General features: G+C 42.6%; 3 protein-coding genes across 6 annotated transcripts; all 3 read left to right on the top strand.

Annotated features, from left to right (window-relative positions):
• The first annotated feature begins 381 nt into the window (after positions 1-381).
• LOC143517434 (hemicentin-1-like) lies at positions 382-18069 on the top strand. Of its 3 annotated transcripts, XM_077009940.1 has the most exons (17): positions 382-628; positions 1381-1707; positions 2262-2522; positions 2610-2939; positions 3211-3435; positions 4022-4246; positions 4370-4633; positions 8313-8567; positions 8802-9131; positions 9549-9875; positions 11200-11460; positions 11548-11877; positions 12020-12262; positions 15067-15330; positions 15534-15869; positions 16019-16267; positions 16510-18069. In XM_077009940.1, the coding sequence occupies exons 1-17, from the start codon at positions 562-564 to the stop codon at positions 16605-16607; spliced, it is 4392 nt and encodes a 1463-aa protein (XP_076866055.1). In that variant the 5' UTR covers positions 382-561; the 3' UTR covers positions 16608-18069. The 3 variants fall into 3 exon arrangements, with proteins under 3 accessions (XP_076866055.1, XP_076866056.1, XP_076866057.1); XM_077009941.1 differs by lacking the exon at positions 16510-18069 and having other exon boundaries at positions 384-628; positions 15972-16101; XM_077009942.1 differs by lacking the exons at positions 15067-15330; positions 15534-15869; positions 16019-16267; positions 16510-18069 and adding an exon at positions 13136-15038 and having other exon boundaries at positions 391-628.
• A 1112-nt stretch (positions 18070-19181) lies between these two features.
• On the top strand, positions 19182-21906 carry oxsm (3-oxoacyl-ACP synthase, mitochondrial). The gene is made up of 3 exons (XM_077009937.1): positions 19182-19555; positions 19806-20808; positions 21123-21906. Exons 2-3 carry the CDS (start codon positions 19823-19825, stop codon positions 21523-21525), a joined length of 1389 nt encoding a protein of 462 aa, XP_076866052.1. The 5' UTR covers positions 19182-19555; positions 19806-19822; the 3' UTR covers positions 21526-21906.
• Positions 21907-22109: 203 nt separating this feature from the next.
• On the top strand, positions 22110-24938 carry cfap20 (cilia and flagella associated protein 20). 2 transcript variants are annotated; one of them, XM_077009939.1, is made up of 6 exons: positions 22110-22543; positions 22864-22943; positions 23236-23347; positions 23704-23892; positions 24332-24442; positions 24738-24938. In XM_077009939.1, exons 1-6 carry the CDS (start codon positions 22460-22462, stop codon positions 24738-24740), a joined length of 579 nt encoding a protein of 192 aa, XP_076866054.1. In that variant the 5' UTR covers positions 22110-22459; the 3' UTR covers positions 24741-24938. The 2 variants fall into 2 exon arrangements, with proteins under 2 accessions (XP_076866054.1, XP_076866053.1); XM_077009938.1 differs by having other exon boundaries at positions 24735-24938.
• Positions 24939-25404: the final 466 nt, after the last annotated feature.

Raw genomic sequence — 25404 nt, 5'->3', positions numbered from 1 at the left:
CTTTGAAAAAACAGAAGTGGAGAAAAGGGACAAAAAAGTTAAAGCGTCTATATCATGAGTGGAATCCAAAAACCCGAAATGAATCCGATTGCTTGTCTTCTCAGTTTAGACGCAGTCCAAGACACTCACGAGTGTCAGTATTTAGTCACAGTCAACAGTGTTGTTTAAACGGAGTTTACTGAGGAGATAACGTGCGACAGAGCAACACCGGAGCAAAAATCAATAACCCAAATGACCAAGCTACGTCTACTTTGTTTGTCTACTTTGTTGCCTACTTTGTTCACCCACTATGGGCCACTTCCAGAAAAACAGACGACTCTTTCAGTAATGTAGCAGTGTGGTCCACCCTCCCCTGCCCTACGGGAGGGAGGAGCGAGTTCTCCACACACGAGCCCACTCGGTTCCGCCGCAAGTCACTCCGCGCGGGGATGAGACAGCGGCGCATGGCACCATCTCTAACACAACTCACACACTTTAAAGTTTTGGCTGTTCTGAGCACAAGCTCTGCCGCCTACGGCACATTTTAAAATCAGACTGAAATCCTCAACACTTTGGGATCAAATGTGTAAAGGAAATTTATTTCGGATTTTTCTCTGGTTGTCTGTTTATTTTTGCAAAAATGTCGCAGGTGAGTTAAGATATTTGCTTCATTGGCCATAACGTACTATCATACGAGTGGAACGGGGTCGGGATTCAGTTTCATTTTTTTCATTAATGTATAAAGTTTAAGTTCATATCAATTGGGAGTTTTAACTAAATAGCGTTCAGTTTGCTTTCCTTGCGTGTGGAACTACCTAAACCACCTGTAATCGGCTACGATGTCTGGGAAGTGTTTGCAGGGGTGTTAGTCCAGCAGTGCAACATGTTCAGGGTTTCTATACTTATATGCTACGCGAAAAGTGCTTAATTGTGCCAAGACCTGGTCTGTGTTGTTTTATACAGTGACCTGTGGAGGAGAGGTAACCCACACAACCTGTTATAACTCCTATATAACTGGTATTCAAATCTGCTTGTGAAAATCCTGCAGCTTTGCCTAAATGTATATATCTAAACGTATGACCTATGTATCATCTCTCTGAAATCTTCATTAGAATTAGCCTACAGTTTGATGCATTTCAGCAGCCTACATTGTACTGTATTTTTAAGTATGTCTGAAATATTTTACAGTTTGGAGTAGGGCACCCACACATGTGCAGTCATATTATGTGAACAATAGATAATTTTAATCAGTGATCGATCACATGACATTTAAGCATTAAATGTTTGTGATGCGTATGTAGCACTTCAAAATAATCTGTATAGGTTTGACAAAAATGTCTCTGTATCTTTCAACATCATACATTTTACTGACAAAATTATAATATGCTTTCCTCTTGTCAGGAACTCCAGGCATGGTGTCCATCAGTGTTGTGGGACACACGGGACCAGTGATTGAGGGTGTGTGGTATGAGCTCCGGTGTGACATTCAGAATGTTGCTCCTGTTCACCTCCTCACTGTGACGTGGTACAAAGGATCCGCTGTGCTGTCGTCTGAATCATTTAATCACACCAACCCTTTAATGATCAAGTCTACCACACACTGGATCCGTCCCACTTTATCTGATAATGGAGCTGATTACCGGTGTGTGGCGGAGCTCAGACAGGATCCAGCAGGATCTCAGTCTACAACTACTGTGATGTCAAATAGACTTATTCTTACAGTAGAGTGTGAGTAATCCACAGTTTACATTGTCTACTTTACACTTGATAAAATGGTACTCTGACATCTTAAATGTCACTTCAGTGTCAGCTGATGTTTCTGGTGGATCTCTGAGATCCTTGTTCATTACCTTGCAATCCGGTATATAATCTGTTGTCTTGTAATTCCACTTGAGAGAAATTTCTCAAGAAATGGGGAAGAAAGGGGAAATTCAATATCAAATACAGAATAAATGCTTAATTCCTTGCAGGTCCTTCATATGGCCTTCATATATTTCAGATAACCATTCACATGACACATTTGAACTTGACTCAGTCTTGTGCATTCACATATTTGACCAAGTGAAAAAATGAAAAGGGAAAACTGTGATTTCAAAAGGAAAACCAAATGACCAAAGGTTTATGGACTGATGCAGATTATTTGATCTTCCCCAGTAAGCTCTGAGCAGGTCACCTGAAGGTTAATGGTGTTCATCTCTTGGACTGATGCAGATTATTTGATCTTCCCCAGTAAGCTCTGAGCAGGTCACCTAAAGGTTAATTGTGTTCATCTCTTCTGGCAGGTAACTGTCCTGTTGTTCTTCAGCCTCCCGCCGTGGTGGTGGAATACAGAGACTCCGTCTCGGTGAACTGCTCCTATTCCCAAGCCCACATTGGGATGGCCTGGGAGGCGTCTCAGGGACCTGTAGACTTAACAAAAGATGTCCAGTTCATCACCTGGAGCGTGCCCAGTCTCAAGCATTGGGACATACTGCCATTGTGCTTCATCAACATTAATGAACAAGGACCCCAGGACAGAAGGCATCTCCCAGTTATAATATATAGTGAGTGTCTTACTGGTCGCATTTAATACTTGATATTTTCACTGAAATACAAAGAAAAAAAACTAAAAAACAAACTTTTTGTAACAGAAACTCCAGACAGTGTGTCCATCGGCTTCATGAACCACACAGGCCCAGTGACGGAGGGCAGACAGTACAAACTCCAGTGTGACATTCAGATTGTTGCCCCAATTCAGCGCCTCACTGTGAAGTGGTACAAAGGACAAACTCTACTGACAGAAACGTTCTTTAATAACTCCACCAAGACTCCAGTGGACCAGTCTGCTACACTCCAGATTTCCCCCAGCAGAGATGATGATGGAGCTGAGTACTGGTGTGAGGCAGAGCTCAGACTGGGACCAGTAGGACCTCAGCCTCCACCTACACTGAAATCAGATCCTCTTAGCGTCACTGTGTATTGTAAGTTATTCTTCACATATGAGTGCTGCTCATTATCATAATCATGGATGAAAGCCATCTAAGGTATATTGATTAGTGTTGTAAGAAATGACCACGTCATTCACAATTATCATTTGATTCCGTGGACAGCAATGAGAGATTAAATCCTGTTGTCATCATATGTTGTTACTCATAATGACACATTACTATGTGACAGTTAGATGTGGTGGATTGCTGGAAGTACAGTGTAGTGTTTGTTGTCATGGAGATCTCTACCCTGCTTCACCCCTAGATGGTCCTGAGGTTTCCAACTGTCCTGAGGTCTTGTGGCTGTATGAGGGAGAAAGCCTACAGGACTACTGCAGTGTCACAGGAAATCCTCTGCCTGAGCCTAGGTGGCTGAGGGCGGGGCTGACCTTTGACCCCACCCGCCCACTCAGTAGAATTGAAAACGGACATAAATTCACCATGTACGCTGATGCAGACACTCAGCACCAGCTGACGGTGTTTGTGATGTGTAAGTGTATTAATGTGTGTTATGATGTGTAAGTGTATTAATGTGTGTTATGCGTTTCTTTCTTGCATGTCATTTTAGGATGGGGGCAGTGGGGTGGGGGAGGGGCCCTGATGTTTAGCATCTGAACTGTTTTTATATGTGTCCACATGGTCCAGTGAGAAAATACGGATCAGGTAAGGATCAGATTCCACATTTATGGATGTGCGTTCATGAATCTGCATTTGAAGGCTGGCAAAAGACCGTGAGCAATGTGGTAAACGATTTAGACAGATAGTGGGTTTCACTGAACAGATGGTAGTAACAAAGAAAGTATTGGCTGGATTCATATGCTTCAATGAGAGTGTACCCCAGACTTCTCAGACCAATGATCATTTCAAAAAGTTGACATTACTTATAATTGTCGTCGAAAGAAAACAGAAATAAACCATGTGATGGTAATAAATGGCAGTGCAGACACTGGGCACAGAGATCTGATGGCATGTAGTGTGGATTTCTCTGGCACTACACACACACACACACACACACACACACACACACACACACACACTCACTCACTCAGCTTCATCTGTCTTCTCTACTACTGCAGATGGACCAGAGATTTCATGTAGAAACAACATCACAGTCCCAGAGAACGAGGAGTTTGACCCCGACTGCACGGTTGCAGGTTTTCCAGAACCTGAACTGATGTGGCTGAAAGAGGGAGACATAGTGGTTTTCCCACAAATAATGCAAAGGACTGATGCAGGGACATATGTCCTACTAGCAAGCAACAACTTCACAGCCAACCACACGCTGGAGATCGAGGTGCAGTGTAAGTGAGTGTTTTTCTGTGGCACCATAGAGGTGTACAGTCTCAGCAGTGCTGGACATTCCCAGTAAGCACAGTAACACAGCAGAGGAAGGTGGACTTATCTGGGCTTTGCTCTTTCCTCAGACCCTCCTGCAGACATTATGGAGCTGAATGATCAGTCAGTAACTGAGGGGTCCTGGGTGTTTCTGAAGTGTTTTTCCTCGGCCAGACCTCGGCCAGAGTATGAATGGATCTACCACCCAGAACCCAACGTGACGACCACGATTGAAGACGGAATGTCCGGGCTGATCATAAACGATGCCAGTGGACGTAATATTGGCACATACACATGCATCGCCCGCAATTTGCTGGGGGAAACACGGCGGTCTGTTAGAGTTGATGTTGAAGGTAAGACACTGCTTGCTTATTATGGGTCAGATTGGACTAGTGAAGGAGTAAATGACCATGTCAGCGGAGAATGTCCATTGTAAACTTGTTCTTAGTCTAGACACAGAGACACTATTACAGAGCCCCTATCAATACGGCACATTATCCAACCTCTGATAAAGTATTAAATTGCCACTACATAGGATATGCATTTCTCAATATTGCACAATAGATGTTGTTAATTTTCTATAAATATGCCTTAATTTTAAAGAGCCAGATTATATTGTGGGCAGAATCATATCATTGCAACATTAAATCCATTAAATTCCCAAAAGACCATTGCATATCCTGATATGAGCACTGATAAATTTTTAAATGCTCATTAAAAATGTTTTTTTTATGTTAAGGCAAGGCAAGGCAAGTTTATTTATATAGCACCTTTCATACACAACGGTCATTCAAAGTGCTTTACAAATGAAAAGAAAACACAGAAAAATGTAAAACAATAGATTTAAGAAATTAATCACATATATAAAGAAAAATATATAATAAAATAACATAGAATGTAAAAAGTACAGTAAATAAAATAATAAAAAGTAAATAAGATCTAAAGGGGGGGAGCAAAGATAAGAACAGTAAAAATAAAATGTTAGACTTAAACATAAAAAAAAGAAACAAACACAATAAAATCTAAAATAGGAAGCATGATTAAAACAGTAGATTTAAAGGAAGTTAAATTAATGAAGATAAAAGTGCTGTTACAGAGTAAAGGTAATTAAACTGAGCTGAAGGCCTGCTCAAACATGAAGGTTTTCAGTCTGGATTTAAAGGTATCTAGTGTTGGGGCTCTTCTAATGCTCTCTGACAACCGGTTCCATTTCTGAACGGCGTAGTAGCTAAACGCCGCCTCTCCATGTTTAGTTTATACCTTAGGCTGCATTAACTGACCAGTTCCTAATGATCTGAGAGTTCTGCTCGGCTCATATTGTTGGAGCACATCCAATAAATATACTGGTCCTACACCATTAAGACATTTATAGACCAGTAATAGTACCTTAAAGTCTATCCTGTAACATACGGGTATCCAGTGTAAGGATTTAAGGATGGGAGTGATGTGCTCCCTTCTTTTACTCCTAGTGAGAACTCTGGCAGCTGCATTTTGAATCAGCTGAAGCTGTTTAATTGTCTTTTTTGGGAGTCCAGTTAGGAGCCCATTACAGTAATCAATCCTACTAGAAACAAAGGCGTGGATGAGTTTCTCCAGGTCTGCTTTAGCCATACAATCTCTGATTTTGTTGATGTTTTTGAGGTGATAGAAAGCTGATTTGGTGACAGCTTTGACATGACTGCTAAAGGTGAGATCAGAGTCCATTAGTACACCAAGGTTACGTACTAGTTCTTTAGATTTTAGGCCTCTCGAATCTAGATAGGCAGCTAGTCTGTGTCTTTCATTGCTGTTCCCAAATAAAATAATCTCCGTTTTATCTTTATTTAACTGCAGAAAGTTGTGTTTCATCCACTTGTTTATGTGCTCAAGGCATTTACACAGTGAGTCTAGGGGACCGTAGTCGTTTGGGCAGAGAGCCATGTAGATCTGAGTGTCATCTGCATAGCTGTGGTAAGATATCCCATAAGTATGCATGATTTCACCCAGAGGAATCATATATAAATTAAATAAGAGTGGCCCAAGAATTGAACCCTGGGGTACACCACAGGTCACTGGCACAGTCTCAGAAACATTACCCTCCATTTCCACAAAGAAGTTCCTTCCTTTAAGGTATGAACTGAACCATTTTAGGACAGTTCCTGAGAGTCCAACCCAGTTTTCAAGTCTATTTATGAGAATTTTGTGGTCAATGGTGTCAAAGGCAGCGCTGAGATTGAGCAGTAGAAGAACAGACATGTTTCCTGAGTCTGTACTTAGCCGAATGTCATTGATAACCCTAATTAGTGCAGTCTCAGTACTATGATTAGGTCTGAAGCCAGACTGAAATTGGTCTAGACAGCTATTTGTGGACAGAAAGTGCATAATTTGCTTGAAGACAATTTTTTCTATTATTTTTCCAATGAATGGTAGATTAGAAATTGGTCTATAATTATTCAACAAGCTTGTATCTAGGGTTTTCTTTTTCAAGAGAGGCTTCACAACTGCAGTTTTTAATGCACTCGGAAATACACCTGACATGAGTGAGGAATTTACTATTTGAAGAATGTTCACAGATATTGCAGGAAAGACATTCTTTAAAAACTTGGTTAGACAAAAGACTGGGGCTATTTCACAAACTCCAAAGACATATGTCCAAATCACAGCTTTGTATTACAGGTGTTAAGAGTTTATATGCCTGGAATTATGTGATATGGATTCAAATGATAATAATCATAGGTTCGAGACCATATGGTAAACTTATTTTTACTAGGCAATTGTAAATCTTTACTAGGCAATACAGGATCTACAATATGAGGCAAATATGTAAACAAACACTGTATGTTGAGGTAAGCTGAGGTCATCTTGACTGGTTCTGGCTTTAATTTAACACGCGACTAGAACCTAACATCGGTATGAGGAGGCCAGGGTGCATGTGAAAGCGCAACGTTAAGGATAAGATCAGTTTTCATCGATCGTGGTTGTCAAAAACCAAGAAGACGGTTCAGTTTGCAGGGTCACAGAGTCGAGTTAAAAGCTTATCTGGTTCTTTAGGAATACAGTGTTGCTCGAAACCATTACACAGCTGAAAAACTTCGTGTTAGCAGATGACGAGCTAATGATATTTTCTCGATTAGTTATTTTATTGCTTTTTAAAAGATTTTTTCGCCCATGTCGACGTGGGTAAGGCTGGCCCTGTGATACAAACAGGATCTAGTTGATTTGAATCAAATACAGTTCACATTGTGGACGGGGGGAGGGCTGGGGGGGGGCGTTTTCCTGGGGTGAGAGGCGAGGGCAGGAGGGCTGGATTTGCTAGATTTGCCGAGGTAAACGTTGGGACTAGTTCCTCGAGTGGAAATTCAAAAAGAGCAACATCGCATGAACTCATACATGTGGCGAACAACCACCGCCAAGAACACAGAACAACGACCAGTACCGACACGGTGCCGTAAAATGGCATTTCTGTACCAGTACCGGAGTGTGTATACATGTCTTATTCTGGATTTGCTGGCGCTTCCCAGTATGCTGGACGGTGGGGGCATTTTCTTCCCATTTCTTTCCTACAAGCTTGTGGCAGTCCAGCACTGTTACTGAACTTCGGAGAACATTTAGCGTGAGATGTTTGTGCTGTAACACTTTGGGTCAGCGACTGTGGTCGTGTTCCGCGACCTGGACTGTTCTTCGGGATCACATTTAGAACTGGGCTGTTATAACGTAGATTGTGTTCAAAATATACGGATAACGGTACGGCGCTTGTATTTGTGTCCACGACCGCTAGACACCGTACAAACCACGATGTTTGATATTTAGATGGTGTTATTTAGCAGGATATTAAACTACTTGACTGATTAGACGTTATGTCTGGAATTCCACTAAGGAAGTTCAGGAACCAGGTCCACAAGAGTTTACTTCCTGTGGTACCATAACCGTTATGCGCTTTTTCTGTTTGCGTGTTAAACACTGTTGTACATTTGTACAGCACATTTGTACATGGACGTGGCATGAAACTTAACTTAAATGTAATATAACTTTCTCGTGTTCCTTCTTATGCAGGTGTAGAGGCTCCGTGTCACATTATCATGAAACCTGCTTCTGTCGTCCTGGAGTACAGAGACTCTGTTGAAGTGGAGTGTGTTAATGAATCAGTGTCTTTGAACTTGCACTGGGAATTTTTAAACCACAGAGTTAATAAGAGAAATTTGCTGGTTAACGCCTCACAGTTTAAGTACTGGAATGAAAGGCCATCGTGCACTGGACATTTCCTTTTTCATGACAACTGTACAAAGTATTTGGATATTACTCTATACAGTAAGTGTGCATTGTTTTATTTAAGTGCAGACCTTTGTAGGTTTATTTCTTTTTCATTTTTTCCCGAAGAAATTTCTTTTTCATTTTTCCCCCATCTATTTCCATGAGCATGAATTTTAACATTACGTATTACCCAGTGTAATGCCTGTGTTGATCATGCATTTCAATAATTCTCATTTCTTTTTTCACAATATCTTCAGGTATTGTTTAGTCAGAATATGTTTTCCTTTTCAGAAACTCCAGACAGTGTGTCCATCAGCTTCATGAATCACACAGGCCCAGTGACGGGGGACAGACAGTACAAACTCCAGTGTGACATTCAGAATGTTGCCCCAGTTCAGCACCTCACTGTGAAGTGGTACAAAGAACAAACTCTACTGACAGAAACGTTCTTTAATGACTCCACCAAGACTCCAGTGAACCAGTCTGCTACACTCCAGATTTCCCCCAGCAGAGATGATGATGGAGCTGAGTACTGGTGTGAGGCAGAGCTCAGACTGGGACCAGCAGGACCTCAGCCTCCTCCTACACTGAAATCAGATCCTCTCAGCATCAATGTGCATCGTAAGTCAACATCAATTATTTAATTCAAGAAGTCTTAAATAATATTTATAGAAAGTATGAATTTTATAATTATACTTCAGGGCATAGAATTTGTTTCATGTGGATGATGTCACCCATCTTTTTTCCCAATAACTTATAAATTAACATTAATTATTTTAATCAGTGATTGATCACATGGCAATTAAGCACATCACAGAAGTTTGTGATATGTACATAACATTTCAAAATTCTATGTATAGGTTTGACAAAAATGTCTCTGTATCTTTCAACATCATACATTTTACTGACAAAAATATAATATCAAATCAAATCAAATATATTTGTAAAGCGCTTTTCACAACATATGTTTTATGTTGTTTTATGCTTTTCACAACATATGTTTCACAACATATGTTTAATATGCTTTCCTCTTGTCAGGAACTCCAGGCATGGTGTCCATCAGTGTTGTGGGACACACGGGACCAGTGATTGAGGGTGTGTGGTATGAGCTCCGGTGTGACATTCAGAATGTCGCTCCTGTTCACCTCCTCACTGTGACGTGGTATAAAGGATCCACTGTGCTGTCGTCTGAATCATTTAATCACACCAACCCTTTAATGATCAAGTCTACCACACACTGGATCCGTCCCACCTTATCTGATAATGGAGCTGATTACCGGTGTGTGGCGGAGCTCAGACAGGATCCAGCAGGATCTCAGTCTACAACTACTGTGACGTCAAATAGACTTATTCGTACAGTAAAGTGTGAGTACTCCACAGATTACATTGTCTCCTTTACATTTGATTAAATGGTACTCTGACATCTTAAATGTCCGTTCAGTGTCAGCTGATGTTTCTGGTGGATCTCTGAGATCCTTGCTCACCATGGCTATCGAGGACATTTAGCAAACTCAAAGGCCCAATTTAAGTATTGTCTTTCTGCCTGTTACACATGAAATAAACCATGCAGAACTGAGTTATTTGAGCTGGTTGCCCAGCTTAAGTGTTAATACACAAATAAGCAGCTTATTAAATAACTTTGCAAATAAAACCAGATGGGTGTTTAGGTGCAGGTGTTTAGGTGCAGGTGTTTAGGTGCAGGTGTTTAGGTGCAGGTGTTTGTTTAGGTGCAGGTGTTTAGGTGCAGGTGTTTAGGTGCAGGTGTTTAGGTGCAGGTGTTTGTTTAGGTGCAGGTGTTTAGGTGCAGGTGTTTAGGTGCTGGTGTTTAGGTGCTGGTGTTTAGGTGCTGGTGTTTAGGTGCAGGTGTTTAGGTGCAGGTGTTTAGGTGCAGGTGTTTAGGTGCAGGTGTTTAGGTGCAGGTGTTTAGGTGCTGGTGTTTAGGTGCAGGTGTTTAGGTGCAGGTGTTTAGGTGCTGGTGTTTAGGTGCAGGTGTTTAGGTGCAGGTGTTTAGGTGCAGGTGTTTAGGTGCTGGTGTTTAGGTGCAGGTGTTTAGGTGCAGGTGTTTAGGTGCTGGTGTGCAGGTGTTTGTTTAGGTGCAGGTGTTTGTTTAGGTGCTGGTGTTTAGGTGCTGGTGTTTAGGTGCTGGTGTTTAGGTGCAGGTGTTTAGGTGCTGGTGTTTAGGTGCTGGTGTTTAGGTGCTGGTGTTTAGGTGCTGGTGTTTAGGTGCTGGTGTTTAGGTGCTGGTGTTTGTTTAGGTGCTGGTGTTTGTTTAGGTGCTGGTGTTTAGGTGCAGGTGTTTAGGTGCAGGTGTTTAGACTCAGACTTATTAAAAGGTTTCACCACTTCGCAATCCGATATATAATCGGTTGTTCAACAATGTCTTGTGATGCTCCATGTGGGTAACCTCTCTAGAAATGAGGAAGAAAGGGGAAATTCAATATCAAATACAGAATAAATGCTTAATTCCTTGCAGGTCCTTCATACGGCCTTCATATATTTCAGATAACCATTCACATGACACATTTGAACTTGACTCAGTTTTGCCCATTCACATATTTGACCAAGTGAAAAAATGAAAAGGAAAAACCAAATGACCAAAGGTTTATGGACTGATGCAGATTCTTTGATCTTCCCCATTAAGCTCTGAGCAGGTCACCTGAAGGTTAATGGTGTTCATCTCTTCTGGCAGGTAACTGTCCTGTTGTTCTTCAGCCTCCTGCCGTGGTGGTGGAATACGGAGACTCCGTCTCGGTGAACTGCTCCTATTCCCAAGCCCACATTGGGATGGCCTGGGAGGCGTCTCAGGGATCTGTAGACTTAACGAAAGATGTCCAGTTCATCACCTGGAGCGTGCCCAGTCTCGTGCATTGGGACATACTGCCATTGTGCTACATCAACATTAATGAACAAGGACCCCAGGACAGAAGGCATCTCCCAGTTATAATATATAGTGAGTGTCTTACTGGTCGCATTTAATACTTGATATTTTCACTGAAATACAAAGAAAAAAAACTAAAAAACAAACTTTTTGTAACAGAAACTCCAGACAGTGTGTCCATCGGCTTCATGAACCACACAGGCCCAGTGATGGAGGGCAGACAGTACAAACTCCAGTGTGACATTCAGAATGTTGTCCCAGTTCAGCACCTCACTGTGAAGTGGTACAAAGGACAAACTCTACTGACAGAAACGTTCTTTAATGACTCCACCAAGACTCCAGTGAACCAGTCTGCTACACTCCAGATTTCCCCCAGCAGAGATGATGATGGAGCTGAGTACTGGTGTGAGGCAGAGCTCAGACTGGGACCAGTAGGACCTCAGCCTCCTCCTACACTGAAATCAGATCCTCTCAGAACTACTGTGCATCGTAAGTGAACGTTGGTAATTTCATACAAGAAATCATAAATTATCTTCTTAGAAAGTATGAATTTTATGGTTCATGTGGACGTCACCCAGAGGTCCTCATCCCATCTTTTTTCCTCATCTTCTCTTGCTCTCCCTCTGTGAAGACATGCCTGTTATCAACAAGAAAAAATTACCACCTGTGGTGCCCGTGTTTTGGGGCTATCCAGAGGTGCTTGTTTGCGAAGCCAAGGGGCATCCACCCCCGATTATCTCATGGACCTCCAACAGAGCGGATGGGGGAAACCTGACCATTACAGAAGCCTCAGTTGAGAATGGTGGTGTGTACAACTGCACTGCTACGAACTCTGTCGGCACTGACTTCGTGTCAGTGAGAGTGGTCGTGAAAGGTAATGCAACTCTTTTTTTTTTTATGACACCTTCTCCTTCTAAGCTTCATTCATTGCTTTTCAGCTCATTGACGTAGGCAAACTCTCAAAATATCACGTTTAAGAACACTTTGGTGGGGGGTGGGGGGGTGATGTCTAGAGTGAAGGCAATGTTTGATAATCAAGTGTTGGTAGTGACTGTGAATGGTACAAACCATGTAACCACTTTAGAAAAACTCATCCTCAGTATTTTTGAATACATTGATTAGCTGGATAAGGCGTCCTTGGTTAGCTTTGTGTCCAAAAAGTCATTCACACAGATGTTGCCCCAACCAGTGCTTTCCAAAGCTAAACAATACACCAGACTGAAATGACCTGCTGAAAGGGACTCATTAAATATTCTTAAGCATGGCTGTGTGATGAGTGCTCTGACGTAAGCCCAGAGCCACCATGATAGCGCTCTTGCGCTCCTGTGAGATGGTCTGAGCTACACCCTCTGGTTCTGCTGTGACTCTTGCCACAGGGGTTTGTTGTGGAGCGTGTATCAACATCTTGGGGCCTTTAGTACGCCATTTTGGCTGTGCATTTTGGCTGTGCATGGATCTGAGTGATGTGAGCTATGGGTGGGCCTTGGCTATTCTATTGCATCTCTGTGTTAGTGGGCAAAGTGCCTCATGAAACAAGGAACTTTAGTCATTTTTCCACAGTGTTTTCCAACTGTTTTTGCACTTCCTCTCCTGGGCTGGAAAGTCTCTCATTGTTCCATACTAGGAACGAGCATGTCGTTCAAATGATGATGAGCTTGGCTCAGCTTGGAGAAATTCAATCTGAAAGTAGCTGTTATTTAAATCTTTTCTTGCTTCTTTTGGTGTGTTCTGTTTCCCCCTGACACAGAGGACTACCTGCCCGTGGTTGCAGGTTTTGTTGCACTTGTGGTGGTGGCCACCTCGCTGGTCTTCGTCAGCATATACTCCATCTACTACAAAAACACCAAGATGGGCCGATACATCGTGGAGGGCGCCGGCCCCAGCGCTCTGAACAGAAACGTAGCACAGAATGGGAAAGACCACACCATTCCCATGAAGAAGCTCTCACAGAGCACTATCTGTGCGTAGAAGACTCTGACTTTTGGCCAACGTGCTGAGTTCTGACAACTCGGGTCCGACCGCCTGTTGTGGTGACGGAAGGAGTGGCTTCGTGTTGGTAAATGCGGTGCCTGGGAGGCTGTATCGAGTGGATTGGACCAGGTCCTAGCTGAGCCAAGCTCCACTTAACACATTCACCAGCTTGTTTAGTCATCGTCCGTCAATCAAACCCTACCAACACGTCCACTAATATGTTTGCTTTGTCATCTCTCTTATACCTAGAACTAAGATTTTATGTTGTATTAGTGGAGGTCACTTTGATTAAACTACTGTTTTCCCTCAGGACGAAAGCAGTACAGCAAGCTTTGAAGCTCCTGACTGCATGTCTGATTTTATTTGCATTTACCTTGATTGAGCTTTGCCCAGAATTGCGCTTCCGTAGCACAGTGATGAACCACTAGACCACTAGATCTGCAAACTAGATCACAATACTGCTGTGCTGACTAGTGTGGGTCCCATGTGCAAGACCTCAGGCCCTGTTCAGTCCTTCTGAGTGTCTCTCTGCAATTTATTCTCTGCAATGAAACTACATGCCTTATCACACTGGTTATTTTGAAGTCGTGTAAAATGTTTATTTATTTTGACAAAACTGTACACTTACAGTATGTTAAATTATGAATTATTAACGGTCAGTTTATGTAGATATGTGGCAAAATGTATTTTCAGTTGTGAATATGTGGAGGAAAAGGCACTTAATATGTTGTATATTTGTTGAAGGATGGAATGTAAGGGACTGAGTGGCCCATTAGAGTTTTGTTACCCATTGTTAAAGTAGGTGGGCAAGTTGCTTGTCTTGACAGAAGTGTTATTATGCATTATTGACTGTAAACTTGATAGAGGAAATGATGCAACTAAGTCGTTCCTGTTTCCTGCTGTATCTGATTTATGCGTTTTTGCAGTATTTGTACACTCCCACCAATGTTCAACATACAAACACAGTATTTGTACACTCCCACCAATGTTCAACATACAAACACAGTATTTGTACACTCCCACCAATGTTCAACATACAAACACAGTATTTGTACACTCCCACCAATGTTCAACATAAATCCTAACAACTTAAATCTACAGAATTCTTACTCATTATAATGCCTTCTACTCCAGTACTGGAGATGTTATATATTTTTGCTATTTGTAAATGCTTTTACTGAGAACTTGAACATAAACATTTTTATATAACCACTGAGAAAATTGTTCATTGTTTAACTTCTTACTTTTGTGGTGTTCTTAATGGGGAAATACAAAGAATGACCTCATCACTGGTTTTAGGATTAGCAAGTATTTCATATGGGATTTTGCCTAAATTCATGTGTACATATTGTATCAGATGTAATATGTCTTTATTTATTAGGTTCATCAGGTTATTTTTGACACATTTTAAGTTAATATTGCAAAAAACACACTGATTCTTAGTTGCAAAAACTTTGAGAGTAGCAGTAGTGGGTAGAACATAGTGGACCCATGTGAACATTTGCACCCCCTGTTGGTCAAAGATAGGTCTATTTCAGTTACCCATCCAACACGGTTACCTAGCACAGTAGCGCTATACGAGTTGTAGATTCAACACATGGAGAAGATGTTCAGTGGAACAGGCCTTTTTGGAACAGGCCTGTGTTGTTCAGATGCCAGCGACGGAGGAAAACAAATGCTTTTCAATCCTTCTGCTTCTCTTCTCAGTTGCCAAATGCCCCGTGGTGCTCACGCCCCCTGTAGTGCTGGTGGAATACGGCGCCGCCGTCTCAGTGGACTGTTCCACCTCCCTCGCCCACAGGGGGATGGGCTGGGAGGCGTCTCAGGGACGAGTGGACACGAGGGACGATGTCCAGCTCATCACCTGGAGCGTGCCCAGTCTCGTGCAGTGGGACATAAAGCCGTTGTGCTACGTCAACTTAAATAAGACAGGACTGCAGTGCCAGCGCAGTCTGACAGTTCATATTTACAGTAAGTTGTAGAGCCCAAACCGTCAGCACAGTTAAATAAAGCAACAGTGCTCAAATGAGTCATGGCACTCCTGGTTACTTAAGTCAGGAGGTGTTTTCAAATGTTTTTACTGGGGGGAGGGGCTTGTAGTCTTTGGCATTTTAGTATATTTCTTATTGTTACATATTTACCAGGACAATGTGAATATTTGTATGTCTCAACAGAAACTCCAGACAGGGTGTCCATCAGCATGCCGGATCAGACAGGCCCAGTGTCGGAGGGCAAACCGTACGAACTCCAGTGTGACATTCAGAATGTTGCCCCAGTTCAGCGCCTCACTGTGAAGTGGTACAAAGGACACACGCTTGTGGCGAAGACGTCGATCTCTGACTCCACAGAGACTCCGGTAAATCAGTCTACTAGATTCAGGATCGTGCCAAGCCGAGTGGACGATGGAGCTCAGTACAGGTGTGAAGCCGAGCTGGATCTGAACTGGGAGAGCACTGGGACGCAGCGTGCTCCTAGACTGTCTTCAGATGTTCTTGGTGTTGCAGTGCATTGTGAGTCGTGGCGTAACTACATTACCCAGAAACACTTGGTACTTTTTACCTCAGAAAATTCTAAAAGCAGTTAATGGTTATTTGACTGTTGTTATTACTAAGGGAAGAAGTCTTGACGGGATTCTGAAGTTCATCTCCACTTTTCACAGACAGTCCTGAGGCCTCCAGACTTGTGGAAATCTTTGACGAGTCTTCTGAAGATGCCATATTGAACTGCACTGTAGCAGCTAATCCACCTCCATGGTACAGCTGGCACTCAACAAATACGAAAAAGGAATTTAATCACGGCCTGCCAGTCCTCTCTTCATCCTCTCTGAGTTCAGGAAACTACACTTGCACCGCCTCAAACACGATTGGCACTGTTAGCAAACTGTTCATCGTCAAAGCTAAACCCAAAGGTTAGTAAAGATATTTCCCCAATGTCTTTAGTTCTCTTTATCAGTTATAGATTTGTTGTCATGTGCCTACCATGTCCACTGGATTCAATTTTTCATCTTGTCAAGAATAAATTTTTTTCTCTCTTCAAAGTAAACTTTGCTTGCAAGGTTATTCACTAAATGAGATTTGCCTAGCAAGTCAGCAACCATCAAAAGCAGTGTTATTATTTTGTATCAAAATTAATATTCTATTTCCTTCATAGGTGTCAAATACTCCACTTTCTGGGCCATTGTTGGACCCTTCGTTGGCTTGGCTGTGGTGTTGATAGTTGGCTACATATTCAAACTGAGGTTTGGCTAGAATAGAGCCTTCTGAAAACCATGCTAACCATTTTTTCTGAATGTGAGCCAACTCTAGGCATGTAGACTCTGGAAGATTCCTGGTTCTTCAGACGATCCTGCAAAGAGTTTAATTACTAAGAGAACCCCTTTAAACTCAGACTCTGTTCAAGGGTGGTAATGTTACAGTGCAGAAATGAGCATAATTCTTTCTTACATTGTAACATCTATGGTCGGTCAGACTCCAAGCACCATATTTTTGCTGTGAATGTACCTCAGTCAGGTAAACTACCACTTTGGAAAAACGTTCAGTGTTTTTATGCTTGAATACTTTATTTATGTTTTTATCTTATTTATCTTTTCTTGAAGACATTTGTTAAGCATGTGCAACTTTTTGTAGTTTAACATCTGTTTAACGACAGCTAAATGGTGACATTTCAGTAGTGTTGTTTTTGTTTAAGTTCAGTCCAATATGGTGGTAATTTTATCACTGATTCACATTAATTTCTGTGCCATCAGCGCTAAGTTGCACATAATGAATGACCATCTTCCAGCAGTTCACAGGAGTGCACTTGTAAATGTTACTGTATCTCCTAAAGTGCCTCATTTGGTAATGTGGTTCTACTGCATTTAAAGTAATTCAGCTTCTAATTGATTAACTGAAATGCTTATTAAGTATTAGGAATGTATTATTAACTAAGTGACTCTTTTTACTTAGTAAAAAGGAACTACTTTGTTCAGTAGTAAACTTATGCTTAATTTTTTGGTACTTTTAATTTAATTAAATTAGTTCATTAAAATCAACTTATTTAATAACGAAGACGAAAGCAGGGTTTTTATGAAAAAGTATAACTGTAATTAAGCTATGTACATCACTGTCTCTTCCATAACCTCAGTGTCATCGCTTGTCTTATGTGATAGATTATTAAGTTTTCCTTGCTTTTTGTAAAATTATTTTGTACTGCCTTTCTCACGATTATCATGTGTTTTGTGACTTGTGCCAAAGAATTGTGTTTATTCTTGTTAGATAACTTAGCTACAGTACTCAGACCCACAATGATCACATATTTTTTAATCAAATCCAGAGTCCAAATCTTTCAGCTCAGCACAAGTGCACATCATTTCAGATACATTCGATTTTATAGCTTGTCAAGGTATATCAGGAGTCCTTCACTCTCCCCTTTTACGTTCAACAAACACGATGTCTGGACGTCCGCCGTACGTGCTGTCCCTCAGCTCCTAAGGTTCACGACTGTTCTGAGGTTCCCCCATGACATCAGTAGTATCTCTGGTCTCCACCAGCTGGGTGGAGCGGTCGTCCACACGGTCGTAGTGGGGACCGGCCTGAAGACTGTGACGCGGAAGCCTACACCACTCTTTCCTTTCTCTTTTATGTTGTTGTTGTGTTGTGCTTGCAGTCACCAGACTGAACGTATGACCTGTATCCATGGAGATGTGTTGCATAAAGCGCAGGAATGTCTGAACACTGTGTGCTGCTTCATTTACTGCAATAACTCCTCCACCTTTGAATAACTCCTCCACCTTAGAATAACCCCTCCACCTTACAATAACCCCTCCACCGCATACTCAAATGTGAGACCTTTAATTAGCATTACCACTGCTGCTACTCAGAGGTGAAATGAGATGTTAAATGAATAAATCATGCGAGATGTTTATCCGGCATAATTGTACTGGTCTCCATGTAACTTCCGTTTTACAGAAGAACTGCAGTATATATTCTCACAAAGATGAGTCAGTGGAGAATTTGGCCAAGGCAAGTCTATTTAAGGTACAAAAAAGATACTTGTTATGAAATGCTGTTACTAATACGAGTGCCTCTACATCATGTTAAAAATACCCTGGCAAAAAAAAAAAAAAAAAAGTAGTAGAAAATGTGTTGTCATAGCAACCTGCCTGCAGTGAGCACTTTCTGACCAGCTTGCTAAAAAAAACACCCACAGCTTGGGTCAAAGCTTGGAACAGCGGCAAAGAACAACAAGTCCATATCTAACAGTCAAGTTAAGTGAAATGTTGTTCTTTTTTTTTACAACAAATGTCCCAAAGCAGCTTTACAAATGAAAGAGTCCAGATTACTAATGAGTGAACTACTGGACACAGTAGCAAGGAAAAACAACCTGGGTGAAATTAAGGAAGTAAAATATAATAATAATAATTAGTAATCTCTGACCCGTGTTCCTTGGGCCAGGTAATAACCAATCCATGGTTTAATTTTCTCTGTGTGACCCTGAGGCAGGGTCAAAGGTCATTCTGTTGGACTCTTGCCTCTGGGTCTTCCTCGCTGGTTTTTGGAAGGAAAGGCTTTTCAGCACAGACTCTACGTTGGAATGGGCAAATTTGACATTACTTTAATAAAAAAAAAACTGTAAAAATCTAAATTTGGGGGTTGTGATGGGTCAGCATCGTGATGTGAGTCTGCCGTCGCAGATGTATGATAATTAAAATAGGGAAAGTTACTGTGTGGCACTGAACGCCCTATAGGGGCGCCATAGAGTGCTCTTTAGGGTTGGAAAAGAACAGAAGCGATAATAAGAGTTCGATGCTACTTCATGTTCATACATGTGTCCGTGTGCGCTACTTATACCACTAATTTCCAGATTGCGACTCGAACCCTGAAAAGCTCGCTTACAATAGCATCGCATATTGGTCCAACCCTAATGGATAGTATTATAGGCTGATGAAACGTCTATAAACAATATTATTGCATTCGTTTTTGCGGTACCAAATGTCCATAAAAAATGTAATACGTAATTATTTAAAACAACGCTCTAAATATTACAGGAAAGTTTAATCCAGTGAAACACGCCGACTTTTATTTTGACAAGAATTTGGCAAGGTTTGTAACCCGGTAGTGTTTCGGCAGTGCAATTGTTTTCATGTCTTTCGTGCTAGAAACACGTGAAATAATCTAGATATCTAAATAGACTCGATTTGCTTCGCTTCCTTAATAAGGTAACATTGCACACATTGTAATCGGCCAATGTTGTTTTAATAAATGTCTTAAATATGCTAACTTTAACGATATTCTGTAAATGAGTGCTTGCATTTCCATACACAGTAGCATAATACAGCTCCATGTTCAGACACTAATCAATTTGTGCCAAACTATATACCTTAAATTGGCATAAAATAAATATTAATAAATCAGGATCAATTATACGATACATGTAAAGTATCATTTTGGACCATTTGTATTTTGCAGGATTAGAGAGATGAGAGATGTCTTTGGCATATTGCCACAAGTTGTCAGTAAAGTGTTATGCCCGAGCGCTTTGCAACATCAAGTCGTGCACGAGTATTAAAACTAATCAGAGGCGCTACAACAACAGCAGCACTAACTCCCGCAGGAGGGTGGTCATTACTGGAATAGGACTAGTGTCTCCACTCGGAACAGGGACGTCTCTACCCTGGCAGCATCTGATAGGTGGAGGAAGTGGAATCGTTGCATTGGACCCTGAGGAATACACAGCAGTGCCATGTAGGGTCGCTGCCCGGGTTCCCAGAGGAGATGGTGAAGGGGAGTTTAAGGAAGCAGCGTTTGCTTCACGAGGGGAAGTCAACAGCATGTCCCCTGCCACCGTCATGGCCCTGGGAGCTGCCCAGCTAGCGCTGGACGACTGTGGGTGGAACCCGCAAAGCCCTGAGGAACAGCAGAACACAGGTGTGGCTGTTGGCATGGGCATGGTGCCCCTGGAGGAGATCGCCCGCACTGCCGCGGCCTTCCACAGGCGCGGCTACAGCAAGGTCAGCCCTTTCTTCGTCCCCCGCATCTTGGTCAACATGGCCGCCGGGCACATCAGCATCAAACACAAGCTGAAGGGCCCCAACCACGCCGTGTCCACCGCCTGCACCACCGGGGCCCACGCCGTCGGAGACGCAGCCCGCTTCATCTCCCGTGGAGACGCCACGGCGATGGTCGCCGGCGGCACCGAAGCGTGCATCAGCCCGCTGTCCATAGCGGGATTTGCCCGGGCTCGGGCCCTCAGCACCAGCTGGAACCAGCAGCCCAGGCTGGCCTCCCGACCCTTCCACCCAGAGAGAGAGGGCTTCGTGATGGGCGAGGGGGCAGCGGTTCTGGTTCTGGAGGAATACAGCCATGCCGTAGAGAGAGGAGCCCGCGTCTACGCTGAAGTTCTGGGCTATGGTCTCTCGGGGGACGCCAGCCACATCACTGCACCCACTACAGACGGAGATGGAGCTTTCAGGTGCGGCACCCAGCATATACATATATTTGTTTTTGTTTTAATGCACATGTTTTATCTCCTAGGTGGCTAGATGAGTAAAATTACATAAAACCATTCCTGAACTGCATATTCATGCATTGTCTAGGGTTGCAATATGGTCTGTTTCTAATAGCTCTGCCATATAATTATCTATATTGAAACAGCAGTAAAAAATGTGTTCTAATCTTCTCTACTTGTTGTTCATCCTTTTGCTACTGTCTGTTTTGCTCATACAACATTCTCTCATACAAGTTCCAGCGTTCAGACTTATTCTTTCACATTCGGCTCTGCCACAGGTGCATGTCAGCTGCTCTCCGTGACGCAGGGGTATCACCTTCAGATGTGACTTACATAAATGCCCACGCCACCTCCACGCCACTAGGGGACGCTGCAGAGAACGCTGCCATAAAGAGGCTCTTCCAGCAGCACTCCCCATCGCTTGCTGTTTCATCCACAAAAGGGGCAACAGGGCATCTGCTTGGGGCAGCAGGGGCTTTGGAGGCAGCCTTCACCGCACTGGCATGTTACCACGGCACTCTACCCCCAACTCTGAATCTGGACCGGACTGAGCTGGAGTTTGACCTGAACTATGTTCCCTGTACTGCCCAGTCCTGGAGCACGCAGGGCAGGAGAATTGCCCTCACTAATTCTTTTGGGTTTGGTGGAACGAACGCTTCGCTGTGTCTGGCCAGTGTGTGAGATAGTGATTGGGTGGATGATTGTTTTGGCATCTTCACTAAAACAAGACATCTTTGATTTGATTAATTCTGTTGAGTGCATCTTTGTGATTTCTTTATTGAAGTAACTGGACTGATGTTCTCATAATTGATACACTCTCGTTAATCAAATGTGAAACTGAATTGATTCACTTACTGGAATTGGTGGTTTAACAATGAAGGTGATTGTAATACGTATTTGAAAGAGGCACAGATGAGTGAACTGAAAAGATTTGAAATCTGCCATTTGTTGACAGTGAAAATACATACACAGATCTAAGTGGGTTGTTGTGTTGAGCCTACAGTTTTGGGGGGGGGGGTTCGTTCAGTAGGAACCTTTTGATATCCTCATATCTCAGAAGCTAATTATAAACGGAGTCTCTTCATACTCGTTATATTGCATTCAGCAGCTTTTTTTTTACACCTGATTTTCACCCAACCTGCTCGTGCACGACGCGTTACGTAAAGCTTTGTGTTACCGTGGCAACCCGTGTGTCGACAACGAAGGTCCGACGTGCCGCGTGAGCCGCGTGAGCCGCGTCCGGTAACGTAGCAACTTACAAACCGTCGCAAAATCAGCCCCGGACGCTCGTGTAGCGTATAGTGGAAAACACACGATATACTGTATATATATATTCACCAACGTGATTATTGTACGCGTGAGTTAACGACAACCGGACACGCCGCCATTTAGCGACATAAAGACGTAACCGGAAGGTTTATGAGAGGACACCGACGTCGGTGTAGGCCGCGGTGAGACGCTCGGGCTAGCTAACGGGGCTAACGGGCTCTGGGACGCGCTAATTCTGGTCGAGGACCGACCGAGCACGACCGCCGTGATCCGGTTCCTCCGCGGAGCCGCTAGCTAACAGCCCGGTTCCGTGTGTGTAGTGTATAAGCAGCGCTCCGGTACCGGCATGTTTAAGAACACGTTTCAGAGCGGCTTCCTGTCCATCCTGTACAGTATCGGCAGCAAACCTCTCCAAATATGGGATAAAAAGGTAAGAAACGACTAAAGTGGCGGAGCAGCCCGCCGTCTAACGTTCATCCAGCTAGGGTCGCTTCGCTAATAGCCACGGTAGCGGTGTTGACTAGTACACACTTACTGGGGACTAATATATCTAGTTTGTCGCTGTGAATCCAAAGAGGAGCTAACTAGCAGGTTAGGTGTTCTAATGTAACTCGGCTGTCAGTGAGCCCACAGGTGTTTGGTGAGCCAGCTGTAGTTATTGTGGAGTTAATGTGGAGTTAATGGGTAATGTGGAGTAACTGCCCTTCTTGACTGGCTACTCTGTTTAACCCCAATGACACTTTGATGCAGGTGAGAAATGGACACATAAAGCGGATTACAGACAACGATATTCAGTCTTTGGTGCTTGAAGTCGAAGGAACTAACGTCAGGTAAGAACGGTTACTCAGCCTTTTATACAAACACGTTGCTGGGATAACACGAATTTCCCATGCATATGGATCCATATTAATCTTTAAATAATTTGTTGTGTATTCAAACCTCTTATATTAACACACTGAGGAAATATGCCAGGGCCATGTGGTGCAGTCATACTATGAACCGTGTAGAGCATCACAAGTCTGGAGACTGATATTGGACCTCTGAGGGTTCAAGACCGTGAGCCTGGAGTTTGATTGGTGCTGTATTACAGCCTCTTACTGCTGTGCTTTCTTATCTCCACAGCACAACCTACATCACATGCCCAGCAGATCCAAAGAAAACCCTTGGCATCAAACTGCCTTTCCTGGTTATGATCATCAAGAATCTGAAGAAGTATTTCACATTTGAAGTCCAGGTATGGATGATCATGCTTGCATCTTGCGGTGTACAATAATAACAACCGATCTATGCTACTATCTAGGATGCATTCTGTGAACAGATACAAGGTGCTTTGTAAGTCGCTCTTATCCAGAATGTCTGTTAAATGACCTAAATGTAAATAATTGTTAGTTATATTGTATCTTGTGCTGATGGATATTCTGTTCTATATTCATTGTCTTACTTATTATATACTGTATTACTTTTTATTACCTTTATTTAGTATTATTTATGGAATCTAATGTATGTATTGTATATAAACAATAAAAAGTTTATTATTGTGTCCGTCTCCTTGTATGGGATAAGTGTTTAATTTTTCTCTTTGCATCTCAGGTACTGGACGATAAGAACGTGCGTCGGAGATTCCGGGCCAGTAACTACCAGAGCACCACACGGGTGAAGCCCTTCATCTGCACCATGCCCATGAGACTGGATGACGGCTGGAACCAGATCCAGTTCAACCTGTCCGACTTCACACGGCGGGCTTACGGCACCAATTACATAGAGACGCTCCGTGTACAGGTGGGACAGAGACACTGTGTGGAGGAAAACGGGCTTGAGCTTGTAGGAACGTAAAATGAAGTGCAGGCCATTTGTAGAAGCAACTTTATTCAAATAAAACATGACAAATAAAACATTTATCAAAACGTTTACTAAACGTTTTAGTAATCACATGCTAATGCAGAGCTGGGTTAAGTAAGTGGGTAGAGATGGTCTCATAGTTCTCTTTCAAAACGTCTCTGAAATTTCGTAAGAGCATTCATGGATTTTGAATAAATATGGGAGGATAAAATGAAGTCTGTTGTTTGGCAACTGCTGAACATTTGGCAGAAGGCCAGGAACAAGATGCTCTGGACACTTGCTCTGCAGTGAAATGTGTGAAAATGTGGTAGAAATACACTTTTTTTACGTTTTACTTTATAAAAAACAAAGCCTGTATAATTTATCTCCAATCTTGCAGATTCATGCAAACTGCCGCATAAGAAGAGTGTACTTTTCGGATAGACTCTATGCTGAAGACGAACTCCCAGCTGAATTTAAACTCTATTTGCCAGTGCAAAACAAAGCAAAGGTAAGTAATTCTCAACCCGAGTTTCCACATCTAACAAATATAAGACTAGTGAGAACAGGAGAGGAGCGAGTCCCTCAGCCCTATTATGCTAGAGGTGAGGCTAGACTCAATAATTAGGGTAGACAGTTTAAATAAAGTCTGGATGGGAACGCAGTGAATCTGTCCTATTAAGTTACTGAAGTTCTTTAACTGGAATTCTGTAAGCGAACAGTTGTCGGTCTCATTGGATTTGCTGCACATAATCCTGCTGTCCCCTCATAAATCTTTTACCTGGTCTTGTGTTTGTTTACAGCAGTGAGGAGCCACATCTGAACCACATTCCTTATTCTCCACCCGTTTTTCCTGCAGTTTTCCCACATCTGACATTTACAGATTTGCCTTGTATTTTTCAATATTATTTTGAAACCATGTGATTTGCGTGTGTGTGTGTGTTCCCTGATAAACAAATGGTTTATGTGCACAATGTGAATTCAGAATACAACCTGTAAAAATTTTAGGTAGTGCAATTATGTGATTTTATAATCTTGCATTTAAAAGACGAGTCATACGTTTAAAAGGTTTTATTGAACTGGAACATCAGCTGCCACAGAAGATTCAGCACTGCTGTACGACTGTAGCCCTGCACGACTACAGAAGATTCAGCACTGCTGTACGACTGTAGCCCTGCACGACTACAGAAGATTCAGCACTGCTGTACGACTGTAGCCCTGCACGACTACAGAAGATTCAGCACTGCTGTACGACTGTAGCGCTGCATGACTACAGAAGATTCAGCACTGCTGTACGACTGTAGCCCTGCACGACTACAGAAGATTCAGCACTGCTGTACGACTGTAGCCCTGCACGACTACAGAAGATTCAGCACTGCTGTATGACTGTAGCCCTGCACGACTACAGAAGATTCAGCACTGCTGTACGACTGTAGCCCTGCACGACTACAGAGGCTCATATGTACATACAGG

Source organism: Brachyhypopomus gauderio, chromosome 6 (assembly GCF_052324685.1).
Source record: "Brachyhypopomus gauderio isolate BG-103 chromosome 6, BGAUD_0.2, whole genome shotgun sequence".
Lineage (NCBI taxonomy): Eukaryota > Metazoa > Chordata > Actinopteri > Gymnotiformes > Hypopomidae > Brachyhypopomus > Brachyhypopomus gauderio.
Note: the sequence above shows the minus strand (reverse complement) of the source record. Positions and strands in the feature narration are given on the sequence as shown.

Excerpts from the sequence above, each read along its gene's own strand:
- LOC143517434 (XM_077009940.1), top strand. The coding sequence starts at position 562 with ATGTGTAAAGGAAATTTATTTCGGATTTTTCTCTGGTTGTCTGTTTAT. Across the intron at positions 3,436-4,021 it reads GCTGACGGTGTTTGTGATGT|ATGGACCAGAGATTTCATGT; the intron begins GTAAGTGTATTA and ends CTACTACTGCAG. Across the intron at positions 16,268-16,509 it reads CGTCAAAGCTAAACCCAAAG|GTGTCAAATACTCCACTTTC; the intron begins GTTAGTAAAGAT and ends TTTCCTTCATAG.
- oxsm (XM_077009937.1), top strand. The coding sequence starts at position 19,823 with ATGTCTTTGGCATATTGCCACAAGTTGTCAGTAAAGTGTTATGCCCGA. Across the intron at positions 20,809-21,122 it reads GACGGAGATGGAGCTTTCAG|GTGCATGTCAGCTGCTCTCC; the intron begins GTGCGGCACCCA and ends GCTCTGCCACAG.
- cfap20 (XM_077009938.1), top strand. The coding sequence starts at position 22,460 with ATGTTTAAGAACACGTTTCAGAGCGGCTTCCTGTCCATCCTGTACAGT. Across the intron at positions 22,544-22,863 it reads TCCAAATATGGGATAAAAAG|GTGAGAAATGGACACATAAA; the intron begins GTAAGAAACGAC and ends ACTTTGATGCAG. Across the intron at positions 23,893-24,331 it reads TAGAGACGCTCCGTGTACAG|ATTCATGCAAACTGCCGCAT; the intron begins GTGGGACAGAGA and ends CCAATCTTGCAG.